The sequence below is a fragment of the Phyllobates terribilis genome, unplaced genomic scaffold (genome assembly GCF_046119375.1).
Source record: "Phyllobates terribilis strain yellow unplaced genomic scaffold, ASM4611937v1 Scaffold_5__5_contigs__length_657084704, whole genome shotgun sequence".
Taxonomy (NCBI): domain Eukaryota; kingdom Metazoa; phylum Chordata; class Amphibia; order Anura; family Dendrobatidae; genus Phyllobates; species Phyllobates terribilis.
This window is the reverse complement of record NW_027362765.1, coordinates 150,752,538-150,764,859: the sequence shown is the minus strand read 5'-3', so window position 1 is coordinate 150,764,859 and position 12,322 is coordinate 150,752,538. Positions and strand designations below refer to the sequence as shown.

The following is a 12,322-nucleotide window of genomic DNA, read 5'->3' as shown; positions in this document are numbered from 1 at the left end:
GAAATCCAACTGCGTCGGATGTTTTTGCAACTTTCTGGTCGTGGTACCCTTTGAGGTCACAATGCAACCCAATCACTGGTATTGAGCTGTAATGTAGCAGTGATACATAGCAAACTGTGGTCAGGCAACAGATGTCATTGCCAATGTCTCTGTGCAGTCCCAGCCTATAGAAGACATGTTTATTTTAGTAAATTTCCTTTACTACTTTGTTTATAGCACTAACTGAACCACATTTACTACTGGGTGTTGCTATTGCACGTGTCAATGTATTCATACATTTCCAGGAGAAATAAATGGACAACACACAGTCGACGTGCTCAAGCATTGTCAATTAATGGGAAATACAATCATCTACTATAAAACATGTCAAAACTAGACTTAAGAAAATAACACACAGGCAAAGGATTCTTATTTTTTCTTTTTTATTAATGAAATGTCTGATTTTTTGGAAATCTGAAAGCCAAGGGTGTGAGCTCTCTTTATATAAATCACATAGAATTATTGGTCAGGTTACATCTTGGACTTGCGGTGGAGGCACAGATTGGGTAGGATGCTGTGCAAGTGAACTCCATATCAGAGTCAAGTGACCGGACACCGGATGTACCACCATATAGAGAACTAAGACTGCATGTGTTATGGATTACCAATATTTGCAAATTAATGTCATGTATTACTACACTTGGCTCCTCTATGTGACTAGAGGATCATTAGGTCACCTGCCTCATCTATGATGGAGACTCTCGCACCGTCCACCGATTCCTGACCTGGAGATTCAGACCTTACTGGGGACATTGACAACAATTGGGATTGGGGTGATGCTCCCTCAGACTATTGGGGCAGTTGTAGTAGTGTGGACTGTCCTGAGGGCAAGTATGTTACATTACGGGACCTAGATAATTGGTATGCGATGTCCTCAGCAGCTTCCAGTTTGCGCAGCTCAATCAAGCCGTCCCCGACTTCTGCTAACGACGTTGCAATCAGCTCGGCTGCCTTAGAGTCTCCTTCAGCGGAAATAATGGCAGCCTTTTTCTGTTGCTCTGCCTATAAATAATGGAAAAAAAAAAGATTAAATTATGTATGACATTAGTTTCTGCAGGTTTACATGTCAAGATACAGAAGGAAGTTTCCTAGGTCATATATGTAAATGACCACTATATGGTCTCCGTGGTAAACCCAGCTATCCTATGCCATGGGGTTCATTCTACCCAATGGCAAACAATCTTTAATTAACTTAGACTGTATGGGGCATGTGAAATCACTTGAAATTAATAAATTATGGATTTCCCTGCAGCACTGTCCATTTAGTGATACATCCCATGTTTTTTTCATCCCTAACCAAGACCATCCTCAGATTAAAATCCAAAGTATAAGACAAGTGAAGGATCGAAGATAATTAGTGTTGTCTGGTATTACAGCTCAGTCAAAGGTTGAAGTCATACGTCCATATTGGGTGGTCTGTGTGCGGACATCAAGTCTCCTGACCTGAACTGAAGCATAAATATGGCTGGTAGTTTGTGTCAGGTGGTCCAGAGTCAGGCCAGCTATTGTGGTCCAAGGAAAACTGTATTGGGGATGGGGGCGGGGATGTGTCTAAAGTAGAAGTACATTGTGAGGCCAATTGGGGACTGGGACTATTGTCTTGGGACAGTGCTGAAGGAGCTGCAGTTTGCGCATGCTATCTTCATATTCATGATCTGCATCTACATTCAACTCCTTCTAGCCCCAATCTTTTGGCTGGTGGAGAACCCTCATGCTGGTAATCAGTGAGGGACACGCACCGATATAGCAGTTTGCACCTGTTGAACTAATAGTTAAAGTGTGTTGAAACAGCTTCAGGGGTCCCTGTAGGTCTTTGCCTACTTCCTAAATAGAGCATGTACAACACATAACCACTGCAATTATTCATTGGCCTCAATGGTCACAAGACCGCATCACCTCTGAGGTCAGCGAGTGGGTGTAGTGGTTATGACAAGGATGCCTGGCATATAATTGCGGCATGGCGGCTGTGAACCACTGGAGTGGCGGGGGATTAAAAAGTATAGTGGGGTGTTTTTTTTTTTTTTTACTTAAGTTCAAGATATTGGCAAAATTCTTAAAAAATCCAGAAGTCCCTTAAAGTGAGCAAGCAAATACATCCCCAGAAGAGTCTTTACCTTCTCCACGATGAACCGGGCTCTCTCTGCCTCCTGCTGGGCCACTTGTTTAGCTTCTACAGCTTCTGTGAACTCTTTACCAAATGTCAAGTGAGTCTATGAAGAGAAGAACATTACACAAGGTACTTGCATAGAGCCATGACACTCCCTACAAAGAATGATCAGATATAATAGAAGGAAAAAAAAAAAAAAAAAAAGTAAAACTCCCAACATGAGCCCACAGCAAAATACAGGTTCCTTTTACATTATCTAAAATTATCAGAATATATTGCGCTGTTGCAATGTGCCAAGTATTATGACATCTGCTCCTCTTGTGAAAGACGGTGTTATTCTGCTGACACAGACAAAGCAACTGTAGAGAACCTGGAACCTGCTGTAGCATGTAATCACTGCACCACAAAGGGGCGCATTGAATGAATGGACAGTAGTGTACCTTGAGGCCAACCACGTGACTGCCATGAGGTCAATTTTCTACATACCACTTTGAAACAAAGTAAGCTCCCACCATTGTTTATGCATCTTCGATGCGGTCATCAGTAACAGCTACTATGTAAGCCATTAATGAGGACCTTACACCAAATGCTTCATGTTGAACTCAATACATAATGTACTGTATTTTTCGGACTATAAGACGCACTTTTTTCCTCCAAAATTTTGGAGGAAAGTGGGGGGTACACACACAGTGGGTGGCGCGGGGGGACCTGCAGCAGCAGAGGAGCGGGGTACAGGAGGCAGTAGCCCACTGCTGCATCCTACCACTGTGCCCGCTACTAAAGAAAATTAATTTTCACTGCTCCCAACTCCCATTAGTTGTAGTGAATATTCATGGTCTTTAATAGCGGGCACACAGACCACAAAGCAGCAACAGGAGCCGCGCTGCGGGTACAGTGTGTGCACGCTATTAAGGAGAGTGAATGGTCACTGCTCCCCACGCACACAGTCCCGGCGTGGGGAGCAGTGACTATTCCGGCAGTGCATCTCACAGTGTGAGGGAGCATGGCAGTTATGCAGCCCTGGAGGAGAGAGGAGGCGAGTATAATCACTCATTTTTTTTGTGTGCAGCGTGATGGGGATCAGAGGGTGCCAAGCATACCAAGATGAGGGGTGCCATATATACCGGGAAGAGGGGTGCCATGAATATCAGGATGGGGATGAGGGCCACATATAACAGGAAGGAGGGGGCTGGGGATATTAACAGAATTTGGGGACATTATCCCTATAACAGTGTCAGCAGCAGACCCCCTCCCCCTTAACAGGGCATCATGACCACATTTTTTTTGCTTACATCCCCCCCCCCCATTTTCCTCCTCTAAAACCTCGGTGCGTCTTACAGTCCGAAAAATACGATCATAGTGGTTGCAGAGCGGAATTTTTTTTTAATTTATTTATTTTTTATTTTAGTCTGATTTTCAATCAGTACTTCCCACCTAATTAGCCAACTTTAAGTCCAAGTGAGTGTTATTACTTTTCACTGAGGGGTGTAATTCTCTCTGTATAATTCTGACCAATCATAAGCAGGCAGCAACACTCATAGGAAAGAAGAGCACGCCCCACCATAGTTCAGAGCAGGTTTCTCAGTGTGTGAGATGTAAGGATACTGCTGTGATTTCCTGGTCTAACCTCCTGCCTGATTAGGAAGTGCTAAGAGATCAGAACACAGATGAGTCCCACTTTTCAGATAAGATCCCTGTAGAGCAGGGATCTCATACATGTGGCCCTCAAGTTGCTTGTGGCCCCTTACACTCTGTTGTGTGAACCCCAGGCCCCTGAGACAATCGCTCGCCAATGTCAACACTTTTCAACAGAATGTGCATCCTTGGACTCGCATTCAATTGAAATGTATTGTGGAGCAGAGATCAACTCTCTGCACCACAATATCAATACAAGCCACTGGCCAATCAAGAATCCAACAGCTGATGTGGGCATCCCGACGCAAAAGCACATGACGTCATTGCCAAGTGCCCCAGCTGTAGAGGAGGAAGAGCAGGCTGTTCGGAGGGAGAAAGGTCAGGTGAGAAGAATTTATTTATTTATTTTTAAAAATGTGTATGTATAGAGCAGCAGAATGGGGGACATTGCTACAAGGATGGGGGCATTACTACAAGACAGGACCAGGACTGGGGACATTTTTTGCAGGATGGGGGCCAGGATTACTGTATGGGGCTAATTGTAAAACTACAGTACTGCATGGGGTCGAATGAGGGGGTAAAAAAAAAAATGCTGTTATGTAAAAATTGAAGTGAAAGAAGACCTGTACCATAACCTATATGATAAACGCTATTAAAAAGAAAAAACAAGTATATAAAAAAAAAAAAAAAAAAACCCACACAAGGATTATGATCAAAAAGTCAAAGAAAAGTAATGGCATCACTGAAAACGTCATCTTCTCTCCCAAAGAACAAGGCCCTTCATATTCAAATTTTTGTATGTGCGGCCCATTTACCTGGCTGAGTTTGAGACCCTTGCTGTAGAGCAAGGGTGGCACAGCTGAGTTTAGCTGTATCACATTAAAAAGCCTTCTATCATCTCTCCTAATCTCTCACACAGGAGGTTAGACCAGGAGATCAGATCTGTATTATTACATCTCACACGCACTGAGAAACCGAAGCTACAGGGATGTATTCTTCTCCTGCCGGCTTATAATTGGGCAACTCATACAGGTAGGAGAACACACCCCCAGTGAAAATTGTCTGATAACATCCAGTTGGACTTAAAGTTCACTCATTAGGTGCCAAATACTTTGCCAATATCTTTGCAATGGAGAGGCGAAATTAAAAAAATATGTATTTTATTCCGCTTTGTAGCCACTAGTATGTCAGGTGTCCAGTTAAAGAAGACATTTCACCAATTTTTTCATGTTGTGCCACCTTAAAGAATACCTTTAACCAAGCAGAAAATGTGGAAGTATATGGTTTTGTAATTAACATTAAAAATGATGCTCTATTCAATAAATACCAAGTTTTTATCTTCTGAAGTATGCTCCCTGGTGTTACTCCATTACGTCTTCGCAATGGGCGATCAGTTGGTCAAATCTGTGCAGTTCCTGTCATCATAAGAGGTCCCCCCCCCCCCCACCACCTGTGTGCACAATGTATTCTCCCTCACACAAGTCTGACAGCGCAGGGAGCAGGGAGGTAAGACTCACTCACACTTCTGTGCTTTTAGGAACCTGCTCTGTCAGACTTTTATGAGGGAGATTACGTTGTGCACACTGGGGGTGGGGAGTTGGGGGGACCTCTTATGATGACAAGAACTGTGCAAACTCGACCAAGTGTTCACCCACTACGAGGATGGAATGGAATAACGCCAGGGGGCGCCAGGGAGCATACAAGATAAAAAAGTGGTATTTATTGAATGGAGCATAATTTTTAATAAATTTACGTGAGTCTTCCCCAACCCACCCTCTGGATGAGATCGTTCTGATCCACAGAGCTGTGAGCACGGGAAGAGTTTCTCTGTAATCGAGCTCACAGGTCTGAAGCAGATGATCTCACCCAGAGGGGGGGCTGGGAAGACTCACAGTTCTGTGCTTTCAGGAACCTGCTCTCTGCACTGTCAGACTGGTGTGAGGTAGACTATGTTGAGCACACTGGTGGTTGAGACTAGAGGGGGGGGGGGGGTCCTCTTATGATGACAGGAATTGCACAAACTCAACCAGCTAATCATCCATTACGAGGACGTAATGGAATAATGCCAGGGAGTATACAAGATAAAAACTTGGTATTTACTGAATGGAGCATAATTTTTTATGTAAGTTACAAAACAATTTATTTCCACATTTTCTGCTTGGTTAAAAGTATATTTTATGGTGGCACGACCCCTTTAAAGTGGTGGGAACCAGAGGTTTCACCGAGTGTTGGAGTGAAACCTGCAATACAATTGGACTTGAGCTGGAAGACTACAATTAGGACATGTATGCCTCCATGGCACCAGTCTACAAACAAGCCCTTTGTAGTCTGATACTGCAGGTACACTGTTTTCTGTTTGTTCCATACAATGTGCCAATCTGCAGAATAAACATTAGCAGGGTCTAGGGACAGGTAATAGGGAGTATAACTGTAATATAACAGTTTGCAACTGTAACCCAAAACATGATGTTCAATAGAGGCTGTAGACACAAAGGTAGGAGATTATTAAACCATGGCCATTTGCAGAGTAGCTTCTGTTTTTTATTTTATAAGTAGTTTATAAAGCTGTACTTTCCTTTAGATTTAGGAGCCTCTGACTACATAACGCCATCAGTGACATAAGACACAGGAATTATTTAGAAGCATGAACTTACCAGGGACACATCATCCAAGATGAGACCAAATGTCGCCGCTCTCTCCGTCAGATCTTCACTGACCTGCCTTGAAACCAACTCTCTCTGGGTAATCAGTTCTCCGGCATCAAACCGGGCCTGTCAGATAATTAGTGAAAGATCTGAACAAGGTCATGACAAATACAGGTTTATGTTCAAGAATAAATTGGCCAGGATGATCTAGGCATAAAGTCATTAAGATCAGTCCTGTGGTGGTGGGTTGGGTGACATTAACTGGAGCAGAGCAGATTCTGAATTAGCTTTTGGCAAAGCAGGTGACATGTTTTTATTGAACATGCGCTTTTAATGGTTTTAACAAAAGTTCTTGCTTGGAAATTAAAAAGAATCTGACAGATGACACATGCTGCCTGTGGATGGAGTAGCATGCACCAGACAAAGACAGACACAGCCACTGGGGATCAACTTGTCCGGCTAGTCTCCAGTGTAACTCTGTCCATGGCGGCTTTAAGTTTTCCCCTTAAACATACATGGCTGAAATCATACAGTCAGTGTCTGGTACATGCTGCATAATTTTTATTTTCCGAAATCAGGGGAAAATATATACACAAACTAAATATGTTTGTTTATTTCTCACTTTTTTTTTTTAAGACCACAATGGACCATTAAAAAAAAAAAAAAAAAAAAAAAAAAGTAAAAGTAAAAAAAATAATAAGTTTAAATGGTGTTACCCTTTCAGTAACCATTTTTATATATTGGACTTTTTGGTTTCCTGATGGAGCCAGGTCTAGAAACAGCAATTCAGAATGGCAGCATTTTTTTTAAAGTTGCATTTTACTTGCCATGCATTTTCTTTTTTATCTATCTTTCCATTTATCTTGCACTCTGTGCCTCCTATAAGGTTTTATGGACCCTTGGGGAGGGGTGGGGGGGCATTTGAATACTTTAATACATTTGTTTTATTGCCAATTGCCCCTGTAACTAGGACTAGTACATTAGCCCCAGTTACAAGAAAATATTAGGCCCTTTTCTGCATAGTAGAGCTGTCCGTGTTTCCTAGGACTCAGCAGCTCATGTTCTCTCTCTACACCCAGATATTACATGATCTCTGAGTTCAGAAGAGACTGGCAGAGCTTCCTGACCTGTATACACAGCGTAGTGTGTACAGTGATCGAGGAGGTAGACATGATAATAAATCATGTCTGCTTTCTCTGCACAGAGTCCAGCTGTGTTTGACAGCCGGCTCCCTGCTACCACAGCTGTACAATGACAAGCAGCAGCTCTATTACGCAGTGACGCTTCAGAAAGTCAAGGCAGAATAGAACGAGGACCACCCAGACAATTATAGCCTACGCAAAGTTTTGACGTAGTTAAGCAAAACACGTAAAGAAAATATAATTTCTTTAAATCAGGATTTAATGTTAAATTTGAAATGTTTAATGCTTCCATATCTATCTATCTATCATTTACACTGGCTAGATTTCAACTTTCTGTTCTGGTCAGAAACCATATACAGGTTCTGACTCACTTGTATAAGACATGATCTGACCTGGGCGAAGGTGGTAGAGGTGGGAGCTCTGACCATCAGGAACCAGTGTTACCTTTCCTTGTAATCCCATCTGTCATTAGAATGAGATCTGCCCAAAACTGGAAGTCTAGTATTAGACTTAATGGCCTGATTTATTTATTTTTTCTTCAATATAGTGATGAGATAGACTAAAAAAATAAATTAAATACATGTGCACCATAATAACTTGATTTAAAGAGGTACATCAGGACAACCCTGCCCATGTCCTACTATGGCACATAGTCATGCTAGAAGGCAGAGAAGCACTGAGAATCCTTCTATGTAATGATACATTTCCCTGCACACTCACCACCACTGACTTCAAGATCTCAGTAGTAATGGATGGTAAAACTCTCTCGTCATAGTCCTCTCCAATGCTGGTGTAGATTCGCGGCAACTGATTGGCGATGGGCCGGAAAAGAATACGCAGGGTGATGTTCACGTTCTGCAGATCTGTGGAGGGATGGATGTGATTAATAAATACCACCTCTATATACACCTCCAGATTACAGTCTTCTCAATGTGATGTGGTGCTGAGGTTTTATTCTCACCTTTGCTTCCTGTTATTACGGGAACATTACGGGGACGTGAACGGCAGTCGAATATTACTGGCTTCTGGACCCAGGGAATAAGGAAGTGTGTACCTTCATCCACCACCAGATCCTGAACACCTCGGAATCTGTCAAAAATGACTGCGTGGTGACCTGCGTCCACTAGAGGATGAAAAAACAAAATGTATAAAACAGTGCATAGGTACAAAACAAAAGCATAAGACGACATAAGCAAAGACATTACTTGAGGTATGAAACGGACTCTGAGAAATGGGTCCAGCCCAACGAATCCAGGAGACCGATGCCATAATAGTTTATGGATGACTGATACCATTATTAGGCTATGTTCACACATGTTGGGTTTTTCAGCGTATTTTGCTGCAGATTTTTATGCAAATTTTCAGCTGCGTTTTGCAGTAGCAGCAAAGTCTGAGAAACCAGCACTCTCTGTTAACATATGTTGTTGTTTTTTTGCTACGTATTTTGTGCTTTGGTTGGGTTTTTGGAAAATAGAGCATGTTACTTCTTTCAGCGGTTTTTCACCCATAGGAAGTAAAGGGTGGTGAAAAAAACACAGGTAAATTTTTTCAGCGTTCTTGATGGCATAATAGAATGGGGTTCTTTTTTTCCACAGAACTTTATGTACATGCATAAATAGAAAGATGGACAGTGAAAAAACAAAAAAGCAGCCGATTTCCTGCAGATTTCTGACGTAAAAAACAAAACAAACAAAAAACCACAATGCACCCATCATTCAAGAATACACAGGGCATCCATTAAACGGATAGGTCATGCAAAGCAATTGAAATACACATGACATATCTGCTTAATGAATGCCTGTGACAAATGGCATAGGCTGGCATTCATTAACCATAGCTTGCCAAGATAAGAAAATATATATTGGTTAGTTGGAGAATGAATGGAGGGGATGTCTACATGCTCAATCCATTCCATTCAGATAGAGCACCTCAAAGACCCGTTCTGGGGATCACCGGGTGCCCCAGCGGTCAGGACGTTACCACTTATGCTAAGGATGGGAAATTATATCAGATCTTGCTATAAACCATTTAACTGGCACCTTGTATTTCCGTACACCTCGGATTCTCAAGCTTTGGCTCATCAGCTGATATGGAACTACAACTCCCAGAGTGCATGACAACAGCAAAATGAACTTACCATTATATAAGGCAGAGTTTACAACACCTCCAGCAATAGCCAACCCCAGACCAAGCTTTCCAATCGATTCAAACAACTTTGCTGCCATTTTCTTTAATATGGGGCCTGCAGTGACAAAACATCAGATATTACCGAGAGATCAATATATTAGTACAATAGTAATGCAAACGCACGCAATATGAGCATCAGACTAATACAGAATAATTAGGCTGCACAGAAATCAAACTGCCTGCAGGTGGCACCATCTCCATGTATTTTATGACGGGAACCCTTGTGATGCGATACTCAATAGGCTGCCATCAAGGGTAACGTGATTAATTATGGCGAGGGTTATTCCCCAAATCATAAGTTACCCCATATCTATTGGATATTAGATAACTTACCAACACTATGACACCCACCCATATTAAAGACAGGGGTTCTACAGATCTCCAGCTGAATGGAGAAATGGCAGAACATTCGCACCTCCATTCCATTTTCTCTCTATGGGACTGTCAGAAAAGACCAAGTACTCTACTTTGCTCTTTCCGTCAGTCCCATAGTGAATGAATGGAGCAGAAGTGCAAATGTTTGGCCATGCCTCCATTTAGCTGGGAATCTACAGAGCCCCATCCTTGGGATGGGTAGGGTGCCCACTAGCTGCCCCCCCCCCCCACTATTCTATGGAGATGATAAATATGTGAATAACCCTTTAAGCATGAAAACCTTCTTTGCAGCACCCCCATACGCAGCAGCCAGCCTGTGCGCTATAGCTTTATAGAGGCTCTCTGCATGCTGCGCCATGTCAGTTATTCTCCCCAGGGGATGATACCGCTGCAGGCTGTCATCTGATTGCGCACACATGGATGTTCCATTGGATTTTGCAGGCCACCTATGACACTGGTGGCACCCAGCCGTACCTGGACCCTATAAACATCTCTGGGGTTGGTGCCATAATATAGCTCAGTGAAGCGCTCTGCAGCCATCTCACACATACAATTCCCAGTATGCTGGGGAGCAGTATTTCTCCCCATCTGGACACCACTAATATCTATGAAGAAAGATCTGCTTAAAGGGGAACCAAGATTTTCCTTTACAGTTTTGGGGTCTGAATGACTGGTGAACACTTAAAGAAGGAAAGGCCACAACTGTACATTGTATACTGGTCCTAGGGGCTCCCCCATTATGTATGCATGGCACGTTCAGATGTCTGATTAGCAGGGTATACGCTAACACATATACAGTGCACCCCCTTGTATCAACCTCCCACCAGTATAAGACCCCCATGACCCAGCAATATCTCCTCCCTGGCATCCATGCACTCACCTCCTCAAAGCTCTGACCTCCACATGAGACACGCAGCCTTCTGCGCATGCGTAACCTCTGTCCTTCACTAGGCTAGAAAGTTATTGGCTGGTCCCCGCCGCGCTGCACCATGGTATTTGTAGTCAGAAGTCATCTTTTCCGCTTGAGCGTCTAAGACGTGAAGACTACAATACCCAGCATTCCCCTCTTTAAGGCAGACGTTACCGTACTGCCCTTGGCACATGGTGACAGGGGGAGGAGTCCTCTCTGCTGTAATAAGTGACTTTTTCTTGCAATGTTAAAGTTAAGGGTTTTATTATATATTAGGGTGTGTGACAATAAATCTGCCCTCCGTCCATTGCTGCCACTCTGACCTCTGAGGTAACTGTGCCCCCATGTGCAGTGTAGGTATACGTCCTCCAGCCCCTACATCTGAGGAGCATTCCTCCCATCCTCCTGTGGTAAATGGGCTGCCATAGGCATTAATGGTTCAGACAGCGCGATCCTGACAGATCTGATGCTCAGTATGGTGAGGGCACAGCCCGGGAGTACAGACCGACTCCTGCCGGACTGTCCATACAGGCCGACTCCTGCCGGACAGTCCACACAGGCCGACTCCTGCCGGACAGTCCATACAGGCCGACTCCTGCCGGACCATCCATACAGGCAGACTCCTGCCGGACAGCCCACACAGGCCGACTCCTGCCGGACAGCCCACACAGGCCGACTCCTGCCGGACAGCCCACACAGGCCGACTCCTGCCGGACAGCCCACACAGGCCGACTCCTGCCGGACAGTCCACACAGGCCGACTCCTGCCGGACAGTCCACACAGGCCGACTCCTGCCGGACAGCCCACACAGGCCGACTCCTGCCGGACAGTCCACACAGGCCGACTCCTGCCGGACAGTCCACACAGGCCGACTCCTGCCGGACAGTCCATACAGGCCGACTCCTGCCGGACAGTCCACACAGGCCGACTCCTGCCGGACCGTCCATACAGGCCGACTTCTGCCGGACAGCCCACACAGGCCGACTCCTGCCGGACAGTCCACACAGGCCGACTCCTGCCGGACAGTCCACACAGGCCGACTCCTGCCGGACAGTCGACACAGGCCGACTCCTGCCAGACAGTCCACACAGGCCGACTCCTGCCGGACAGTCGACACAGGCCGACTCCTGCCGGACAGTCCACACAGGCCGACTCCTGCCGGACAGTCGACACAGGCCGACTCCTGCCGGACAGTCGACACAGGCCGACTCCTGCCGGACAGTCGACACAGGCCGACTCCTGCCGGACAGTCGACACAGGCCGACTCCTGCCAGACAGTCCA

At 44.7% G+C, this 12,322-nt stretch overlaps 1 protein-coding gene across 1 annotated transcript; it reads right to left on the bottom strand.

The window, feature by feature from the left end:
• Positions 1-405: 405 nt before the first annotated feature.
• Positions 406-11,154, bottom strand: PHB1 (prohibitin 1). The gene is made up of 7 exons (XM_073681069.1): positions 11,011-11,154; positions 9,706-9,810; positions 8,530-8,691; positions 8,289-8,431; positions 6,436-6,552; positions 2,154-2,249; positions 406-1,041 (listed from the first exon to the last, which is right to left on the bottom strand). Exons 2-7 carry the CDS (start codon positions 9,791-9,793, stop codon positions 829-831), a joined length of 819 nt encoding a protein of 272 aa, XP_073537170.1. The 5' UTR covers positions 9,794-9,810; positions 11,011-11,154; the 3' UTR covers positions 406-828.
• Positions 11,155-12,322: the final 1,168 nt, after the last annotated feature.